Source organism: Centruroides vittatus, unplaced genomic scaffold (genome assembly GCF_030686945.1).
Source record: "Centruroides vittatus isolate TY-2023 unplaced genomic scaffold, ASM3068694v2 scaffold_435, whole genome shotgun sequence".
In the NCBI taxonomy this organism is placed as follows: domain Eukaryota; kingdom Metazoa; phylum Arthropoda; class Arachnida; order Scorpiones; family Buthidae; genus Centruroides; species Centruroides vittatus.
This window is the reverse complement of record NW_027122708.1, coordinates 4,267,560-4,291,062: the sequence shown is the minus strand read 5'-3', so window position 1 is coordinate 4,291,062 and position 23,503 is coordinate 4,267,560. Positions and strand designations below refer to the sequence as shown.

At 27.7% G+C, this 23,503-nt stretch overlaps 1 protein-coding gene across 2 annotated transcripts in view; it reads left to right on the top strand.

The window, feature by feature from the left end:
• The window catches only part of ATP6AP2 (ATPase H(+)-transporting accessory protein 2), a 47,941-nt gene extending 27,816 nt beyond the window's left edge, over positions 1 to 20,125 (top strand). For both annotated transcript variants that reach the window (XM_067287170.1, XM_067287169.1), the window contains exons 7-8: positions 17,658 to 17,777; positions 19,450 to 20,125. In XM_067287170.1, the coding sequence (XP_067143271.1) occupies positions 17,658 to 17,777; positions 19,450 to 19,635 (306 nt within the window). In that variant the 3' untranslated portion in view covers positions 19,636 to 20,125. The remainder of the gene's footprint in view (positions 1 to 17,657; positions 17,778 to 19,449) is intronic.
• Positions 20,126 to 23,503: the final 3,378 nt, after the last annotated feature.

Sequence of the window (23,503 nt, the reverse complement as noted above, 5' to 3'; positions counted from 1 at the left end):
CTTAGGACATCTTGAAATGTCAAGAAATGCAAAATGATTCGGGTAGTAGTTTCTGTATGTATAGATGTTTGTGCTTGTGTGGGGCACGATTTTGTTCACCCTCTTTGAAGCTTAATAACTCCTGTGCTTTTTGTTGAAAATTTTTGAAATTTTGCAGGGAGGTTTGTTTATTAGTGGGATTGATGCTATTAAATTTTGATGGTTAAAGGTCGGGGGTGGGAGATAATGGGGGTTGTGTATATCTCTAGTAAGGTCAGACTTAATGACAATTTTACTCGTTATTAGCATTTACAATTTTTTATAAAACTCATCCCTACTCAAAATAAAGCTTTTTGCCATTTTATAATAGTTAAAAATATTTTTAAAAATTTTTTTAAATAAAATATGATAACAGAAGTGTACTTGGCATATTTATAAATGCTGAGTAATTTGGAACTAGATGTAGGTGTTAGGGTACCATCTCTTGCTAAATTTAATAATTTAGAAAGTTCTGAAAGAAAAGAATCAGTCAATGCAGGACACAAACCTGCAACTCCCACATACCATGCAGTAGCATTGCCAGTTATGCAACCAGGACCTTTGTCCAATCTTCATTTTTAAAGCTCTTCTTCTAAATTAATTATTAAAATATGATTTCTAACACTAGTGACAGATTATGTACAATTAATTATTAACAGTAGTAGTAATATAGCCCATTTAAAATCTGGAAATCATTTGGCTTTAATATATATAACAATCAGGTGATATTTCAATCATACAATTATGTTAACAAGAAATTGTCACACTTTCCTATCATCAAGAAACAATAATAATGTATTGCTTAAAGTTTTGCATAATTTTGTAAATATTCATTTCAGACATTTGACAATAAATTGTAAAAAGATTTATATTTGATGTTTTTTTAAAATCTGTTGTAATACAATAAAACTTGTCTAAACTGGACCTTCTGTAAAAAAAGGGAACTTCTTTAAACAGAAAACAAATCTTAGAATGGAACAATTTGCTATGTAAAATACTATGGGCTAGAAACCTCTCTAATATGGAAATGGAAGACTTTTATATAATATAACTTGAGTAAAGTAGAATTTTTTTTAACATTACACAATATTGTGATTTATAATTTAGCTGTTAACTTGTTGGCTTGGATCATGGATGACTTTTTAGAAGGCTTCTTGTCACTATGATTTTTTCACCTTCATTTGGTACTCTGGAGGAGAACTAATTTATTCTTCAAGATTAGCAAATATTTAAAAGATGTGACTTCCCCAAAACTAATGCATATGCTAAAAATTTACAAAAGTAGTTACCAAAAATAAAATAAAATTTGATATAATTCTATTTTCTCACCAGTACAAGTTATTAAATTATTATAGTGAAACATTTTTAGACAGAAATGCTTCCACTTTCTAAACATTAAAAGATAAAGCACCAATGCTACCTGGCAAAATTATTAGAATTAGCCAAAATTCTGTATCTATATTATTGATAGAAGAAATAACAAAAATGTTTTTTCTTCTATCAATATCTATGGTTTTTGTTTGTCATCATCATCAAAAATACGTAGTTTATTTTTACAATCACACATGCGCAGACAAACTTCAGATGCCTGGGATATGTAAAAAGAGATTAATAAGTAAAAAATGAAAAATATAGGAAAAGCTCTTTTGTTTTTAGATTTAGCATTGACAACAGATTGATGAGCTCTTATTTAAGGCATTCCTAAAAGAAAAAATAAAATATTACAAAATAGCACTTTGAAATAACAAAATGAACACCATCATGCTATCCTTGGATTAAAACATATTTTTATTTTATTACTTTCCTGACTGTTATGTATATAGCATGGGAAAGAATTGGAATTGTCAAATTGACCCTCTGGGTTTTTTGTAGATTTCAACATTTTGAGATCCTGAACCAAAAAGTCAAAAGAAGGGTAACTTTTGTGTGTGTGTGTGTTGGAGTGTATTTTGTTTAATCTCAGGTTGGAGTAAAGTTTTAAAAAAAATTAAATTTGGCATGGTAACTTGTATACAAGGGGCATTGATGCTATAAATTTTGGTGGTTAATGGTCAAGAGGTATGGAGATAGAGGAGAACTTGTCATATCTCAAGTGGAGTTGGACTTAATAATGCATTGTTGGCATTTACAATTTCTTACATTCCTCTCTACCCTCAAAATTAAACTTTTTGCCATTTTCTAATGATATTAAATTATATTATATTAATAATAATAATATAAAAAAACTTTTTAATAAAATCTCATAACAGATAGTATCACACAATTTTATTTTAAATAATTATTAGCTGAAATAAATAAAAATATGCATCTAGTTGATTTAGATTTTGTCCTAGGAAATTTTTCTACAAAGATAGGCAAAGCCTGGACAACAAACTTTTGGTTAGGGTTGCCATGTCTCCTGGTTTTCTATGATTGTCCCAATTTTTAGTGACAGGAGGACTTTATTCTAAAAACTCTTCCTAAAATGAAGTGTCTTTTTCTTTTTTCCACATTTTAAATGTATTTGTCACTGGCAGAGTAAAAATATACATTTACTGCATGTTCTGGAATTGAAATATCCCAGTATCTTTCATGAAGAACTAATTTTGTCCTGGATTTTATTCCCAAGTACTTGGCAAATGGAGTCTGACAAAAAAGCATTTGCTAACTTTCTTGGTGAAACTAGGAAAGTTATGCAACTCATTGCTTGGTTTTATTATTATTACTTTATACAAGTTATGATGCTGAGACAATAATTTTGTCTCCATACAATGTACAATATAATGAAAAATATACAATGAAATATATATAAAATATATATTTTTTTAAATTACATTTTCTCTGTTTAAATATGACATAATTGATTTCTTTCAATAATTATGAATATAGACTTTCAATTAAAAAATCAATAAAAAAATATCAATAAAATTCAGAACTTTTGTGATTTCGATATACTAATTTTTTTTTTTTTTTTTTTTTTTTGAAATTGACAAAATCAATAGATTTGTACCTCATACTTCGAATGACTAGAAATAACTTTGAATGCTTCAAGGTTCAAACTGTGTGTGCAGTGAAAAATGCACTCAAAGTGTAATATAAGATTCTGAACAAAAAATACAATCTCAAATTAGCAATAATGCATTAACTTTCACCATTGTTATAATTAAATTACACATCTATGTTAAGTAATGACAGCTGTTAATAATACACAAAAACTTTGTCCAACCTAATATCACCTTTACTTATTAATCATGGCATCCAAGAAGTGTGTGGAAGCCGCAAAGTCTAACAAGTAAGAAGGCTGTAATGTTGACGATTTAAATGAAAAAGGAACTTATCATAAATCATGAAAGCGGTAAGCGTTTCACGAATCTGGCAGCAATGTTTAAGATACCAAAGTCAACTATATGTGACTAGTAAATGCAATTTTCATTTTATTATACTGTATTTACATATTTTATTTATTGTTTTTGTTTTTAAATTTATTATTTGTGCCTTTAATTGTGTTATTTTTATCTTAGATAATGTGTATTTGCTGTTTTAACTTTATTGAAATAGTATTTTTTATGGCTCGGGAATGGATTAATTCACTTTCCATTATTTCTAATGGGAAAAATTTCTTTGGACTTCAAACAATTCTAAGTTCAAATGGCCTCCTGGAATGAATTAAATTCAAAGTATGAGGCACACTGTATATAGTTGCAGTATTTATTTTAAAAAAACAAATATATTTTTCCAATTTCTAGCATTTTATGATTTCTATTAATTGTAAAAGTTATTATTTTAGGAGATTGTTTGACTATATTTTTAACTTTACTATTTTAATTTCAATTTTTATACAGCTTTGTTAAATGATAAATATATGAATAAAATTCAGTTTGTTTTTTTAAAGCTAATCTTTTTAAAATTTAAGCTACTTTCAATAGAATTTTATTAAGCATTAATTTATTATTAAAATGTGTTTTTCATAGAAAATTATTTATTTGTTTAAGATACACAAGAAATCTATATCTGGGTAGAAATGCAAAATAAATCAAAACAATGAAAAATAACAAACCAATTATTAGTAAAAATACAAAAAAGTTTGTATAAATATTAGATTTTTTTTATACATTAATTAGAAGATTGTTCTAACAAAGAAAAAATATATTTTATGAGCAATTATTTATTGTGACATCATCACAATGCCGGGCTGCAATTTTTAATCATATTTTTAAAATTTATTTAATTTAAAATATATGCTCTCCACCTTAAATTAGTAGTGTCTTGCCACTGTACAGTACATAATACTTTTCCTGTCAGCAATAGAGTTGTGCCAGTCATCTATCTAACTCTTTTCAGGGGAATTTTTTAATTGAAATAACATGACTTCCAGTTTACATCGGAAGTTCCTATATAGTTACTCGGAGCCTCCTGCCCCTAATCTTTCCATATCTGGTCTTGCCTTTCATCTGTCTAACTCTGTTTTTGAGATTAAGGAAGAACAGAGAGATGAACAACAGTGGGAATTTATAGGTCTTCAATTTTTTCAAATTGCAGCCCAATAAATGTTACATATTTATACACAGAAGATTAGACAAAATTGTAAAGCAGTCATTCTCTGGTAATATATTTACATTGAAATATTTTTCTCAATAAATTAAATTTTTTACATTTTAAGAATAGTGTATAATTGAATTCTCTTTGACATTTTAAACAAACACCTGGAAATAATTCCAATAGTTTATCATTGTATCATAAGTTTAATTTATTTAATCTAGTTTGTAATATTACATACCGTATTTTACGGACTATAAGACGCACCTGAATTTTGGAGGCAATTTTTCGAAGAAAAAAGTGCATCTTATAGTCCGTAAAATATGGTATATAAATTTCATTTTCAATATAATTAATATTGAATTTATATATCATAATATAATTTTTATAATTCAATATAATTTATATTGAAAATGATCATGTATTTTTTAATGAGTATCACAGATGAAATTTGGAACTATTTAACTTTCCAAGGTTAAGTTTGTTGTGTTATTTAACCACCAGACATTGATCTATGGCCAGTATTTATTAAGTTAGTTAATATATAATTGAGATTGAAACCTGAAGAAGAAACAAAGATTTTTAAACCTTTGTATAATTTTACTTTTATTTGTTTCATCAATAATTCTTTGTAATAATGCAAATTCAGCAATTTTGTTATTGAATAATACTTCTGAGAAAATTTCTAAACAATTTGATAATGCCAAATAGCTATATTTCTAATAGCTCCAATAGCTATATTTCTACTCTGAATACATATCTGGTACGGAGTGATCAAATTTAAAAATTTCAAAGCCCTTAATGTGGAAGTAGGTAAAAAGAAGCATTCAAACACATTGGTTAGTTTTTTATAGAAAATTTAAGTACAGTAGAGACTCATAAATCGGCACCCTAGTAATCGGAATCGCCGGTAATCGGCGCGATTTTCAGTCGGACTGTGTCGTGCTGAATCGAACGTTTTTGATACTAAATTTACTTCTAAAGTATAATTTTCATGTTTTTATATTCTTCAATATATTTATTTTGTTTGTACAAAATGCAGAAATAATTTTTAACGATACGATAGCCTCGATTATTATTATAAAAATTTTCGTTAGGCTTAAAATCGACGAAAATTCAACACGAAGCGACACGCGACGGAGAAAAATTCAACAGGAAGCGACACGCAACGGAGAAAAATTTGAACATCAGACAGGTTAATGTATTTTTTCATACATAAACCGTAATCGGAACAAATCCCTAATCTGAACGACCCCAGTCCCCAATTGATTCCGAATTTCGGTTCACTACTGTACTTCAAATTTTATATTTATACATTTTTATGACAAATGAACAGCACATGCACATAATTTAAATTATTATTGAATCTTGTGTTGGCTTCATTTTTTTTTTTTTTTTTTTTGTTTTTTAGATTTATATTTCGTAACGCCTGAAAAAGTTTGTGTTTTGCCAGAGATAATCAAAGTTGCCATAGTTAATAGTAAAAATTTTTGTTGCAACTAATAAATTGATTAAAATATCTCAATTGAATTCATTACATATTTATCAATATTTGCCAATTTTAAATAATTAATAAAAATAAATTAATATTTTGTTACATTAAAAATTTGACATGATTTTTGATGTAAAGCCAAATGATTAAATTATCAGGCTATTTTTAGGCTGCATTAATAATTAGTAACCAGTTAATTTGACTAGAGCTAGACAGATATGCTGCCATCTTGTATTTGGCAGATTGTTTGACTTTAATCTATTAAATCTGGTTTTGAAACTTGATGATCTTATATTCTGATGTAATAGAACAGTTGTCATTTTTCAAAAATTGATAATTATTTGTGGCAATTATTAAATGCAAATGTTTTAATTACATAGATTTTAGCAGATTTATTGATTTTGATTATCTCTTTAATGAAATTATTAAAAATTTAATACCAATGATAATTTTTATTTATAAAATTTGAATTTTATTAAATTTTAAATCCATTGAAAGGATACAGAATAATTATCATAAATTACAATGAAATTTATTGTTTTTGTAGTTTTTGTAAACAATATGGAATATTTATAATTTAAAACAAAATAAATTCATGTTTTATATCTAACAGTTATAAATATTAGTGAAAGAATAATTATGTATTCTTATTTAAGGTTATTTCATTTTAAAAAAGCTTAAAATTATAAATATAATTTTGTAAAAATAATAACGATACTTTTTGTTACATTTGTTAAACTGGAAAAGTTTTTAACACAAAATTGCTCTTCCATAAACGACAGATCTTCATTCTAACGGTTTGTTTCTGTCGAACATAGCTTGAGAAAGGACCCAGGAGGGATTCAAAAACATTAGTGTAGAAAATTATTCATTCCTCACACCGGTTAAAGGTTTCTATGAAGTATTATTTATTGCTCTTCCAATTCCAGCAATATATTTATAATGATTGATTGATTATTTTAAATACATATTTAAAAAGAAGTTACTGCTGAGACATGCACTTAAAATAATCATTCAAATAATGTAGATTTTGTATGTTTTAATAAATTTTTGGGGAGTAGATATCAACTGTCCTTCAGGACTTCGTCTTTGTTGTTTAATAGTAGTACTATTTGTTCTAATGTGGTTGTGCAGTTTAGTGAACTTTTATCTCTGCATTTTAAAATAAAGCTGTAAACATTAATTTTTAGTAATTAAATTAATAAGGAATAGGACTAGAATATATTTATGTTTATTCCATAAATTTCTTTATTGAAATAATAACTACTAAAAAACAGATCATTAAATGAAAAACAGATATAATAAGGACTATACTATATGGAGGACTGTAGATCATCTCCAGTCAGTGCTGTGAGTGACTGATACGGTTATCTAAATCATTTAATTAGTCTGGAAGCAGAGATCAGATGGAAGTCTACTAGCCTAACTGGCAATGTGTCTGCACAGTAAACAAGAATTGTAGGTTTGAGTCCTACTCTGGGCTGATTTTTTCTTAAGAATATGCTAAATTAAATTTATTTATAATTACATATATAACAGGAATGGCAGCCTAACTGTCTACCACCTGCCAAATTGCTTAGTAATTTTTAGCCTGATAAAGAATCTGGCATTTGTAATGACTATTGGGTTAGTTGTATTTATTATTAATTTTATTTTATTTTGTGTTTATATGATTAATAGATTGAATTACTGATTAATTATGATTAAACTTATATTAATTTTAAAATATCAAAGAAATACTCATGCAGTTATTCTTTTGTAAATTCAAATGAGTTTATCATTATTTGCACAGAATTATATTACATTTTAAATTAAAATATCACTAAGATTGTGACTTGAAGAAAGAGTAGAATCTTATAAGAACATTTGAGATAGAATGTTTAATATTAGATTTGATTCACTAAAGATGTTAATTTTATATATATATATATATATATATATCAAATTAACATCTATATATATATAGATCTTTTTAAATAACTAAAAATTAGAAAACTGGATAATGCGGATCTTAGGTGTAGCTATGGGGGGCCGTGGGGACGGCCCACGGGTGTCACCCGTGTAGGGGTGACACCCGGTAGGCCTGTACCTAAAAAAAAAAAAAGTTAACAGCTCGCCTCCCATGACAGTTTCTTCGCTATGAGGAGACGCCACGAGAGCTTGCACCAGCTGAAAATCTTACTGTGATTTATTCTATAAATCTAAACTCATACATCGCAACATCGCATATTCAATATAGCGTTCAAGTTGCTCGAGTGCAAAAATATTACAATTCAGCAGTGTTTTATAAAAGAGTTGAAAAGGGTGACACCACAATATCCACACTGGGTGTCACCCATGCTAGCTACGCCACTGATGCAGATTTATTTTGGAAACTGCATTTTTAAAATGTAATTTCATGTAGTTTTAAAATTAATATGTTTGTTCTGAAAATCTTGTTACAAAATTATTTAATAGGGAATAATAATAATAATATAACAAATATTATATATATTATATAGTGTAGTATAGTAAAACCTCACCTTTGTTTATAAATTAAACTCTATCTTGGTGACCACCTCACTTAAGTGACCATTTTGCTTAAGTAGCCAAAACAGGAGTGCTCTAAAGTGACATTTATCCGTGTTTACGTGGCAAATAGGAAAAGTTCATGTTCCTAAACTCAACAAATTGTAACTTTAGCAACAAAGCTCAATTCCATTTATAGTTTTTGAACAGTTTGCTGAGATCCTGCTGACAGATAATGTTAAAACAAAATGACGATTCATTTACACTTGACAAATTTATCTTCAGAATTATATATTTTCAATAATTTTGTACAAAATATAATTATATTTTGTAAAAATATAATGGTGTAAATCAGCAATGATCAGTCTGTCACTGATACATTACGACACTTGACAAAGAAAAATATTGATGAGCCTGATGTAAAATCAGGTTTAATTGTTAACACTTCTTCCAAAACTTGGACACTTCTACATATTTAGTATCTTCTGTTTAATATTTTTTTCTGAATTCTCCTGTTAAAATACATATTTAAATAAAATCTTTATTACCATTTCATAAACATTGATTTTGTTGAGTTATTGATTCTATCTATGGGTACTAAAAAATTCCATTTAGTACTAGGGTTTCTATTTTACTTTCCCAGCTGTTATGTATGTAATGCAGGAAAATATTGTAATCATTTCAAATTGACACTCTGGGTTTTCTACAAATCTTGACATTTTGATACCCCTGAACCCAAGAAAGTCAAGTGGGGAAAAAATTGTGCGGGTGCGTGTTTGCATCTATTTCATTTAATAACTCAGGATAGGGTAAAGATTAAGAAACAAAATTTGGCATGGTAACTTGTATATATGGAACATTGATGCTATTAAACTTTGGTGGTTGATGCAATGGAGAGAAAAGGGTGCATGTGTCATGTATTGAGTGACGTTGGACTTAATGAAAATTTTACTTGTTATTGGCATTTACAATTTTTTGTTAAAAAAGCATCTCTACCCTCACAATTAAGCCTTTTGCCTTTTTATAATAATTAATAATATGAAATTTCATAACAGATGGTGCCACACACAATTTAACTTTGTGCTAATGTGTCTGTGTGTTTCTTAAACATAAATATTTTTTAAATAAAGAAATTTTTTACAGTTCAACAAAATTACCCCTCTTAAGCTTTTGTTATTACTTGTATTTCATATCCTAGAATAATTGAAATTTATTAAACTTCCTAATGGTCTCCTTAACATTCTGTTTGAGTGCCAGGAAAGTTGAGCAAGAACCCGTGCCAGGTTTACTCTTTAAATGTCAATTGAGTGCAATTTATGATAATTATGTAATAATCAAACAATAATGAATGTGTATCTGATCACATTCCTTTTCAATCAATAACTCTGTTATTAGAAATTGCCAAGAAATTAATGCATTATCATCTCCCACAATTCTTTTTTTCTTGTTCACTATTATAATCTGTGTTAAAGTTTTATTAGGATTCAATATGGTACTCTAATTACAGTTGTGTGTGTCAATTTTTTCATAACTCCACCCACATAAGTGAGATTTTACTACACTTTTAATCTTAACTATACCAAATGAGTGGCTAATGTCTGATATCTGGATAGCTAAGATGATTAAGGCAACAGCCACTTTGGGGACCTGGAATCAAATTTTGGCAGTTGAAAAATTCCAGGAACTTTTGAGTGTCTGTCCTGGATATTTATGGTTGTCGGTTAGCTATTGACAGTTCATGTGGTATCCATTTTCTTAGCTTTGAAACTTTTCCGATTTATCGTAGGTGTCAATGAACAGTTCCATGGGATGAATTTAAATGTTCTGTAATTTCGTCAACTGTTAAAGATGGTTCTGCTTCAACTAGAGCAGAGAGAGCATCATCATCAAAGTCAATGGGTCTTCCAGTACGAGCCTTATCTTCCACACTAAAATCATTGTTTCTAAATCTTTCAAACCACTTCTGCGCAGTCCTTGCACTAATTACAATTTGATTATGTACAGTATTTATTTTTTTGGCTGCATTTGTAGCATTCTCACCACTTAAAAATAAAAAGTATTAAACATGTCTTTTATATTCATCCTTTACTTCCATTTTAACGAAAATAAACAACTGAAATGTTCACAATTCCAAACAGTATTATATAAATGAGATACAATTTAACACTTCAGTGTAAAAAATATCACATTAGACTGACATTTTTAACAGCAAAACAAGATTTTTCTCAAGATCATAAAAATGTGCATGGACTTATGGACTGACCTATATGATGTAAAAAAAAAAATGTTTTTAAATATGATTAAATTCACTAAGATATAAAAAAAAGGCTGAAAGTGATATCTTATAAATCTTTTTATATTTGTAATTTTTAATTCATAATGGCTGAGACAAGTCCATTTTAACTTAGTTTTCAGTTATCTGAGGTATCATTGTTCCACATTACCTTGGATAATTGAGGTTCTAGTGTAATTTATCATTACTTATGATTCAGTCTAACTTATTTGGGTTGAATCATGTTGTTTTTTTCAAGAATTGTTTTCATGCTATAACATAACATGTATAACACACCAATCAGCTCAAGTGTTAACTTTTTAATAGTAATTCTCATAATGATATTTGATTATTTTTTTAAAAAGTTAAATTATTAGTGTCAGTCAAAATGAGTTTCTCAGAAGAACGTTTAAGGCCTGTAACATTATATGAATTTAAAAAGATGCCTTAAATGTCAAAATATACGTTAGTGTTGTTTCAAAAAATTTAAGGATGTGGAATTTCTACCGTGAAAATGAGACTTGCTCTTGACAATCTTCAGACATAAAACATTGAAATTGCTGTAGTAATAGAAGCTAACCAAAACTATCTACAATCTAGATAGTTTCCAGAAAAACTTTGAGTGTCCCAATCAACAGCAATTAGGCAGTTTCATCAACTAGGAAAGATAAACAAGTATGAGATATGACCTTACTGAACAGAATTGTCTAGATTGATTATTAATATGCAATTTGCTTCTTAATAGGCAACACTCAGCACCAGAATCAAAATGTGGTCTTCATTCTTGAAAGGTATTGTTGTGTGTGTGGTGGGATATGAAGGGAATACTGCATTTTGAGTTGTTGAATCCAAATGAATCAGAAAATGCTACTTTATGCTGTTGAAAAAACTTTGTGAAAAGCTCCAAGAAAAATGTCTGTATTTGACAGACAGGAAGAGCATTATTTTATTATACAATAATGCTTAAACCATGCTGTAATAGCCACAAAATAAAAAATTGAGAGAACTTAATTGGAAAGTTTCCCTTATTCCTCTTATAGCAGTGATCTGGCACCTACAGAGTATCTCTTTCAATCCTTTCAAAACAGTTTTAATGATAAAAGTATTTTAATTCAAAGGAGCTATCCAGAGATGTGCAGAAACAATTTTTGAATCAAAATCTGTTTTTTTATAAGAAAGAAATCAAAAAACATTTAAATTGGAAAAATGTCATATCTAATGAAAGACATCGTTTATTGGATTGAATAAATATTTTTTTTATAAGTTTTAATATCTCTTATGATCCATCCCAATAAATAACATAACTGAAAAGTTCCATACATATATTTGGTTTGCATGTTTATTTGTATGTGTATTATTTTATTGTTATTATTGTTGTATGCAAATTTGCAGTAGCAACTAGCAAACACTCAAAGTCAACCAAGTTTTTTCTCAGAGAGAACATTATGTATTACTTATTTTTAATTGATAAAAATAGATAACTTCTTTATTACCATTTTCACACATTTCAGTTTAATGTTCTGAAAATTTGCTTTATAAAAATTTCAGTTGTATTTTTTTTTATTTTCTTTTTGTTACAATATTGTGTTCAAGTTTTTGTACTTTCAACATCATATTAGATAACTGAAATTGGTAGCAAGTCATTTGATTAATTTTATATGAATTTTCTCTCTTGTAATAATTATGTATTCTTGCATTGGCATTGGTGTAATGGAGTTTTAAGACCCCAGATATTTTAATTTTGAGATTGCTTCTATTGCTCTTATTAACCCCCTACTTTCCTAAAAATATCTGTATTAATTAAAACTAGATGATGATATATTTTTGTTTGACATAAATCATTACTGTTGGAATAAATAAACTGAAATTTTTTAAATTCTACCACACAAAATATACTGTTTGGTCATTTGAAGGTTTTTGAGAATTGAAATCTTCAAAAAAAAAATTGAATGCTATGTGGCATGAAACCTGTGAAGTATTGAAGTTTCGGTGAAAATTCATTTGTTTCTGAATTCAATACACAAATACAAAGACCTGTTTATTTGAATGTACTCATAATTCAGTTTTTTATTATAAAGTCTATTGTTTTATTTCTCATGTATAGTCAAAAAATTTTAAATTAATGATTCCAAATTTGTACAGAGTTAGAGGAAATACTCCAGGGAGTCAGCACGAATGGTGCTGACTCCATGGAAAAACAGATCATGCTGGGAATGGTAGAGGGATATAGGAAAAGGGGAAGGCAACATACCAGGTGGATGGATAATATCAAAGCAGATCACCAGCCTGGAACTCAAATACCTGAAAGACTGGGTACTACACAGAACTTGCTGGAGGAAACTCATCTATGAAGTCACCAATAGTCGTACACGACTCAATGGTTGAAGAAGAAGAAGGAAATACTATGTAAAGACTATTACTAAGACTCAAAAGGAAAATCTGTATTTAAAAGACATTGAAGTCAATGAACTTCATAAAAATAATAAATTGTAGTCAACTTCCCATGGAAAAAATGACTCTAAATATGGAACATGTCAGATGTCAAAAGTTTCTTTATCAGAATTACAAAGTTGTTCTGATAAGATCCATGGTATATGTAAGACTTGCAGAAGGTGAAAATATCTGCAACTACAACAAGGAAGAGATGATCATATAAAAGAATTCTTGCATTTGTGCACTTTTCTAAATAATAAATATAAGTCTGAACTTTATAACCTAATCTATTAATTTAATGGGGGTTATTGTGCTTGTCACACTAAATGTGTAAATTTCAGTGATTGCACCAATAACTTTACCAGATTAAATACAATGTGTAGTAAGTAAAATGTCATTTTTATAATTTCTAGAATCTTTCAATATGTATAAAATCTAGTTCAAATATTTATTTATTATATATGTTCACTTTGGATATCAGGGAAAAGGTCTGTGTGATTAATTCTGTTTATTATCTGAAGCTGATGAAAATAAACTTGATTTAATTCCCACTTGATTATCTTTTTATAATTTTATCTTTCTTCACATCTGTACTGTTTCATCCTTCCAAAGAATTGAACAATTGCCTATGTATAAAAATTTCAATTTCATTCAGTATTCTTTATATTCACTATTTTGATTTAATAAAATTTAATACAAGTTAATTCTGATGTCAAGTGAACCAGTCTGTGTGTATCTATAGTATTGTTAGCATTTGCCTTCAAATTCAGAGTTACAGTAATGAATGTATTTCTGATCTTGTTTTATTCAATTTAAATTTAGCTGAGAAATTCATTTTTGTTTCTTAATTTTATTGTTTTTAAACTATATTAATTTATAGTAGTAGAAAATTTTTAATTATATTAAACATATCTGCAGATGGCTAGATGGCCAAGCAGTTAAGGTGGCAACCTATCACTGTAGAGCAGGGGTGGCCAACAAGTCGATCGCGATCGACCGGTCGATCGCCAAGCCAATTTTGGTCGATCGCTAGCGATGTCTTGACTTAATGCATTATATTTGTAACCGAACACAACTGTGTGCATGCAGTTATGACTCGACTCACAAGCAGTGAGTGCACTTTGTACTGAAACAGTGTATAAACATAGTATGTATTTCACACTTCCCCCTCCCCACTTAGACTATGCCTATGACAACAAGTCGATCGCGACACATTTTTACGATAAAAAGTAGATCTTATGTGCACAAAAGTTGGCCACCCCTGCTGTAGAGGACCCAGGATTGAATCCGGATGGGTCAGAAAACCCAAGGAAATTTTTGGGGATGGTTTGTATATGTCAACCCACGTCCCCCACCACCAGTTACTCCCATTGTGGGCCTGGCTGAACCCATAATGCACTTGCTAAAAAGGTGTTCTTACTGCTCACAAAGCAGAGAGAATTTTTTTTTAAAAAAAAAACTGCTTTTAGATACAGATATATTTATATATATTTTGACTAAAATATCAAATTTTTATATTTGTAAATATATAAATATCACACTAAATGCCCCAATTATATATAATTTAAATATTTTATATTTTTAAAATGTAAACATGTACTAAGTTTAAGATAGAATTATTTCTGTTAATTAATAAAATATTTATTTAATAGCATAATTTATATGAGCCTATTGTAAAATCAAAACATTGTATATTTTAAAAATTTACATTAAATTTAACAACAGAATTTTATATTTTGATTTAATATTTAGCACTAAATTATCTGAAAACAAAATTTTAAAACTTTTGCAAAAAGAACTAACTTTCTAAATTGAATATTGCATATTCTATTTAGAGGAATTTGGTAATTTTTGAATCAGTCTGATCAAAAATAAAATATATAAAAAGGTTGTTTTGTGACTAATTTGATAAGAAAGATTTACATTTTAAAATTATTGAAAACTGTTAATCATTTATAAACTTTTTTTATTCAATTTTTTTAAATTTTGCAACTATAATTTATAAATGAACTAAGACATTTTGTACGTTTTTCTCATATTATTAAAATTTTTACACAGTTAAATCGTGAGATCGGAATTTAAATTTGGTGTTTTATTCTGTTTGACGTGTTTTTTTTAAGATCATGAGAAATGAGAATTTTAATTGGATGGAAGATTTAAATTCTCTATTTAATGCTTTTTTTTAATTTATTGGCTTTTTTTTATTTTTTCAAATTTAAATCATTAAAAAATATTTTTACTTTAATGGAAAAACATCAAAGCAAAAATTTTTAGTTAACTGTTTGTTTTTATTTATGAATTAAAATTTTCATTGTAGAGAAAATTGTATAAGACTAATTTTTTCATGATTTAATATGGCTATGAATTTTAGATAAGCAAAGTTAAACTTGTAATTTTTAGTTAAAATTTTGAGACAGAATATGAACATTTTTAACCTTTAGTGTCTAATTTTAAAATCAATTATATAATATACAGTAAATTAGAATAGTCTTTAAAATTTATTTTTAAAAATTTAAAAATAGAAACATTATTATTTAAATATAAATGAAATTCAACTGAATTTTACTTTAAGTACTTATTAATTAAATTGAATAAATTGTATTTCATGGCATAAATTTATAAGTTCTAATTGTTAAAGGAAGTATTAATTTCTATTTATCTGAATATTTTTGCAGATGATGATGCATAAAACATTTGTATTAAAGAGAAAGTATTAAATACTTATTGCTTGTTTCTCTCACATATATATGAATTACTTTATTTTGAATTCTTGATAGAATTTGATCTAATTTATTTTATTTGTTTATGCTTAAAACATATAAACTTTTTAAAATAAAGATTAATATTGTAGCCAGCTAGTTGATTGTCTTTTATAAATACAACAAAAATCAAATATTTTAATCTCTCTTACAGATAAAATACAGCTATTTATTTGTTAATAGAATCTTTTTTTGCTATGAAAACACAGAAGCAGTTTAGGGTTCTAGTTGCTATTTAATCTGCTTCTCATGTGCAGAAATATAGATGATGATGCAATTTGCCAGAATATTATCCTCTATTGGAAGAATATAATCCAGTTTGGAAAAAAAAGTTTGATATGTTTTGAGTATCTGACCACAAGATCTCTCTTATGCTATTTTTATACCACTGCTTAAATTTTATGATTTATTTTTTTAATCATTATCTAAAAGATGTTTGGTTTATATATATGTATATATAATTTTGATTTTTTGATGGAAACTCAGTGTTGATTCCAATATGAGAAGTTACATGATTTGTGCTGATGATAAAAATGTTCATTGTGTTTTTATATATATATAATTAAAATAAAATATTAAAAAAAACAATAAGAAGATATTATAAAGACTATAATGATGGTAGTAATAGAGCAACCTTTATCTTCAGCCAACATTTCAAAATGTTTTTGAACTCTTGAAGTCCATCTTTGAAGGGATTTTTGTTTTTTAGGTGTTCAGTCTAGAAAACAGGCCTTCAAGAAGTTGAAAACATTTTGATTATTTGAATTATTGGCTGAATTAAGTCTGTATGTTATTCATGTATATCTTCAGTTTAGTAGTGTGGCTATATTGATACTTTTAATTTCATGATTTCAAAAGTTACTACAGTATTTTTTTTTTAATCTCTATAAATATATAAATGCCATTTACAGAATGACTTGAACTAATTTTAGCTATAAAGTAGATATAAAAACTATTATGTAAATAGCTTTTGTATTAACTAAGAATTGTGTGTGTACTACATACATATTTGGATGCAACATAATATAATACCAAGAGATAAATAATTTCCTTTGAAGTAATTCTTCCTATTAAGTGGAGAAAAAAATATTAATTTTTCATACTTAAAATGAAAATTTAACGGGAGTTACTCTTTATAAATTATAAAATTGTATTAATTTCTTAATATAATTAAGTTTATATGATTTATAAAAATTATTTTGCCATTAAACATTTTTATTCAAATATTATACATAAGGTATTTAATATATTTTAAAATGTAAATTATTAATAGGTTAATTTCCATTTTATATATATTTAATCATGCTGCTGATAATTCATATTAAAATGTGTGTGTGGAAGGAAACTTGCATGTCAAATTTAAGTGGAGGGAAAAAAATTATATTTAATTTGCAGCAATTACAACTAATCTTAACTAACTTTATGCTAATTGTATTAGATAATTCATATTAAATTTATTCATTACCATCATCTTAATTTCATTTGTAGAAAGACTGAAGGAATTTTTAAATAGGAAGAATATCAAATAATAAAACAAACATTCTAATATACAGAAATTTTTTTATTGGTGATATTTTTGAAAGAATTAACCAAAGAGAGCTTTTTATTTTATATATTTATTTTATGCATACCAAATTAATTAGAAAATTTACTTTTATAGATTATTCCAGTATTAAAATCTGCATATAACAACTTAATAATGATTGCTGGAATTACTGAAAATTCTGAATCGCATACTTTGTTGAAAAGAACCCGAAATTTATTAGCAGCTGATCTAATGGTAATTATTTATTTTAATACATTCTGATTTGTTTAATACTTTGTATAATTTATTGCACGAAATATAAATAAATTTATAATTACTGTTTTAAGAATTGGAACATTATGACAATGTTTTTATAGGAATTTGGCTTATGTTTATAGAAAAAAAACTTCAATTTTTAAATTTTAATTCAGATAAAAAATATTTTTTTATTTCAAATTTTAAAAAAGTTATTTATTATTAAAAGTAATAAATAAATTAACACAAATATATAAAACTTAATTGATGGAAATTCCCTTTCAATGACTAAATGTGATTTTGAGTTTTAAATCATTATTATTAGTTTATTGTGATATTTAAAATGTTATTCAATGGAATACTTCATCAATTATTGTGTAAATAATTATTAAAGTAGATGATGATGTAGGTAACAGTTAAAATGTTTATACTATATTTAATTTTAATTTAATAGTTTCTTTTAATTATAATTTTCTTTTGTTGGTGAAAAAATACAGATGTGTTTTTAATTACAATAATATAGGCATAAATTACGTATTTTATTAATCAGAATTAATATTTGCGTTACGATGAATAAAATAAAACAATTAGAAATTAAAAATTTATTAAAGACACTAGCACGATTGTAATTAAGGAAAATTACTAGTTATAAACAAGCGTACAGTTTACAGGGTATTTTCAGTAACTGCTTAAACTTCGGATAGTTTTAAAATAGCCTCATAGGTCCAAAGCATTTCCTTCCTCCCTTGATATAGTTAGTGTACCATTTTGTGTTTCACGGCGACTCGATATATCTCGAACTTGCTTCCATAGTGTCAGTGATAATGGCAACCTAACCGCTATTTACATATTGCGTGCTATCCAGTAATGGCTGGAAATCCCGAGAGGGATTCTCGCGTCAGACGTGAAGGATGAGTAGCGATTCATTCATTACCTACTCGTCGGTCCATTGGCTACAATCTGGCTGCCAGTAAACACACCTCCTCTGGGTAACCAAATCGAGTTAAGACACCGTCGGGAAACCGTACCCATCAAGCTTGTTTTCCATTGTGAAAAATATTCGGCATTAGTTCGTTCCATTATTTTATATACGGAGCCAGTAAATTGCCGCGGCGTTATTTACTTAAAAACATTGGAATATTTTCGCGCGCATCGCGAAATTTCCACGTTTTTTTTTTCGTTCCGGCGGAGCCGCTAGGGTGTACTTTTTAATTAATGGGTCCAGTCATTGGTATTAAGGTGACGTCGACGTCGGAGGTGTAGGTACGTTGTGCGGCTTTGATAGGGCGATTTGATGAAGTATCTTCGCCAATGTCGCCACTCCTAAATTTGATAGCATGATGGCGCAGTGATTTGCTGACAATTAGAGAGCAAGGAGTCTCGTGACAAGTCTGATGGATGGCCTGCCTCTTTTCTTGCTAGCGTGGCAGGTGGCAAACCTAACAGGTCTCTGCACTCTATAATGAGATCGATCTGTCACTAACTTTACCGTTAGATGGAGTTGCTTTCTCGGTGTGTGTGCTTCCCTAACAAATGTACCCTGTAAAATTTTACAGGGCATCTTAAGATTGCCAAGAAGCCTCATACGTGCTCTTTACGCGTTGTCTGTGTTCTCTCCGCGAAAGCTTAACGAAACATATTTCTAGTAACTTTCTTTTCTTTTTTAATTTAGAGTTTGGAATCGAAAGAACTTAATTTGGCCGAAGTTTGGTCGCCGGATTTTCCCGTCGCCTTCTCTATTATCTCGTTTTTGGCCATCGTCATGATTTTGGCCGTTTTAGGAATATCGGTGGCCATCTGGAATATGGATCCCGGCCGAGATTCGATCATGATTGGACAACGGACGAAGAAAGATTGAAGACGATTCTTCCTTCTCGTACTCTTGGGGCCACGTCATTTTTTCCCCCCTAATTTATCCGAAGCGTGCGTGTATATTAATTGAAAATATCGTAGCCATTTATCGATGGTCCTTATATCAAGTTTATATTCCAGGGAGTTTTTCTTAATCACCTGATCACTAAAATTTAAAAAAATTAATGATGTAATATCTTTTTTTCACGTTTCTTTTTTTATAAAAGAAATCTTTTGTATAATTTAAATTCGTACGAAACTTTGTATATAATTACTTACACTCTTGATGTAATTATGTGTAAGTTATGTATATTTAAGAGAGAGCAAGTTATTGAATATTCTGGATGAAAGTCATATTATGGTATAAACAGAATACTTTAATTTTACTAGTAATTTATATTTATTTAAGAATCAAGTAAAATGTATTGTTAAAGAATGTCAGTTAATTAATTTGTATGTAAATTGAATCGAGGAATAAATTTAAATAGTGATATCAATATTTTTTATTTACTTAAACTACATAAAAAGAAGAATAAATTCGGTTTAAAATTCCATTTTGATGACGAATAAGTTATTTTTGTAGTGAATTTTTCATTCATATTTTAAATTCTACTACTTAAAATCCATTCTTAACAAGATTATAAAACAGATTATCTTTAAAAAATTTACAAGAAAAATAAAACTGCTCTTTGCATGCATAGAGTATAATGGACAAAAGAAATAGACTAAAATTTAAGAAATAAATTCTCATGGAATTTCAAAATATCACTATTCAGATGAAATTATTTAACGAATTTCAAGTTTTTTCCAGAGGGAGAAATTTTATATATATATATATATCTAAATTTTAGAAAATATTAAATTGATGTATTTTGACTATACAAAAAAGAATATCTAATAATACATATCGGATATCATAGCCTTAATTTCTACATTTAAAATTTTATCTAATACAGTTTCGTTGAATATATAATTGAGCAATGAATTTTTCAACGAGTCACAACGTAATGTGAAATGAATAAAACATTTCAAAAAATAAAATAACTGAAAATTAATATATTGTATCCGTAGTTTCCTGTTAGAAAAACTCGAAATGTAGTCATTGATAATGAAAATATTAACGTTAAATTTTATTAGTGATTTGTTTATCCTGCATCAGAAATCGAAATCTTGCCCATTCAAATATTGTTACTTGGTGAAGCTGTTCTCGCGAATTGTTTGAATATAAACTATATATTTTATTTCTCAAATATACTGACTTATCAAACATAACCCGAACTTAATTCTTAACAGAATTAAAATATATAAAAATCTTTTTAATAATATCGGTAACAGTAAATTTTAAATAGGATATAAGAAATGAATTACAATATTTTTATTGTGATAAATGTTGCCCATTATCTTAACACTAATTTAATTTTTATTGAAGTCAGACAGACAAAAGATTATAAATAAAACAACATGGTGGTTGAATATACAGAATATTGTACACGTTATTTATATAAATTTTTATTTAGGAATTGAAATATTGAAGAAAATGTCTTATGCCTAGTCTATTTTTTTTTAATTCCTGGTTAAAGCACTTAAAAAATGAGCCGAATAGTTATCAACACTACTATAAAAGTCTCCATTGTAATGTGGAGATGGAGGCTTTATTAAAATGAGGCGTTTTATTTTACCAGTATATTTATATTTAAATAAAATATTTATAAACTTTTAGTTTTTCTATAGAAGTAGAAAACTCTTACATAAAACAAATGCTCTTTATTTTTATCTAGGCATTTTCAAATTATAACAGTGATAATTTCTTAAAATGAATAAATCCACCTTCTTCAAGCACTTTATTAAATTAGAAAATTAAAGTAATAGTCTACAGAATTTTAGTTCTTCGTAACAAAATATAGGCTATGCAGTTTTGATTAAAGACTAATAATATTTCCTTCACTAAACAATAAAATTATTTAATTCTGCCATCTCTCAGTTAAAGTAGCTTTTGTATAGTAACAATAATCGTGGGCGTAATGGGACACTAGTTGGAGGGGGTTGATTTTCCCGAAATTGTACACAAAAACACAAGTATCAATTTTTAATTTGCCATGGCTGATAATTTAACCTCTGCTTTTTCTGTCTAATTTTTTTCCTCCTTGCTTTGCCCGAGTTTGGGAGATCAATTGCTCCCTCCTTCCCCGTCGTGCGTCCTTGCCAATGATATACACAATCTGTAAATAATTATGGTTAGCACTTTTTTATAGGACTTAATTTTCGAATAAATTCTCTAGATTCGGCGACTTGAAAATTACTCATTTTATTTGCTGCGATGTACTAAAAATTATTAATGAAAGAATGAGATAGAATTAAAGATTTGAAAATGATTGTCTGATGATAAACCAAGCTTAATGAATGGCCTGTATACATATATTTTTTTCAATTCTTCGGTTTAATTGGACTAAAATCAGAAAACACACTTTTTATATGTTTATGGTTTTAAATATTTTAATTTTTTCGTTATAAAATGGTTCATTTCTATGTACAGTCCGTGAAACTTAACGGATAACGTATTTTAAATGACGGGAGAAATAAGGTTGAATACTGAAGAAAAATTTTAAGAAAAAAGGGAGGCATTTGTAAAATCGAATGAATATTATTTAAAATAAAGTTCAAGAATTGACTTACAAATTATTTTAAAATTAATAAATTCTTTTTTTTAATTTTCGAACGTCCTATCTAAAATATAACCTTTTCTTTTAATTATGGAAAAAAACACGAATTTCGTCATTACGAAGTAACTGATGCGAATTTACGTTTGATTTCATGCTATTTTTATCGCATGTACTTATATTTTGTCGAGGAAAAATGAATAAAATATTGAATCGATTTCGCTATGTCAATGCCTTTAATGTCTCTAACATTCGTAAATTTGAATTGGCACATTTTTTGATCAATATGATCAAAAATGAGACCTGTGAGCACTTGATAGCCTTTTCTTTGGAGCATAGAAGCTCTATTGGGCTATTAGTTAAATTTTAATATGCTATGATGGATGCCAAATTATGTAGAATAATATTTTTATAGTAGGATATATCCAGAAAAATGCGAATTGTTTCTTGTGATTATACGAAAATATGGTTTCTAGATTTTAGCTTTGAATCAGTACTTAGACAGCGGAAAATATTGTAAACTTGTAAAGTAAAATTTTAAAAAACTTATGAAATTTTATAGGAAAAACATTGGAAATTGATTTTTCTTAGCTCGCTCCTCCCTGTGAGCATTAGAAAACCTTTTCTTCGGGCCTATCCTGGCCCATAATAGCGACGGCCACGTAGTGAGGGACGGGGCTCGACACATCTGGGACAATTCGATAACATATTTTTATAAAACTCCAATTTATTAAATTTTTAAAATGAAGAATACAAAGTTAATATTTTGCACTGTCTTTTACTTTTACTATTATACAAAACACCTTATGTTTCTATTGAATATTCCGAATATCCGTTCCATATCAAACGAACAGCTGGATTCATTTATCAGTCCACTAAGGCTAAATATTAAGTAACTAACAGGCTAGGCCGCCATCTCCTGTTAAATATAATAAATGAAATTTAATTTATAATAATATTCTTCAGAAAGATTCTAGCTGATTACATAGACTATAATTGTATGCAAATATACATAGAAAACCCACGCTACGGGTTAAACTGTAGGTCCTATATTAATTTAAAGAGTTTAATAACTACAAAATAACCATAAAATATAGAAAAATTTTGGAAAATAAATTTAATTTATTCGATTTACCGGTTTAATATTATATGTTGTGTGGGAGTTGAGCCCTCGCAGAACTGGAATATTTAAGATCTAAGTTAAAAATTAAATTTATC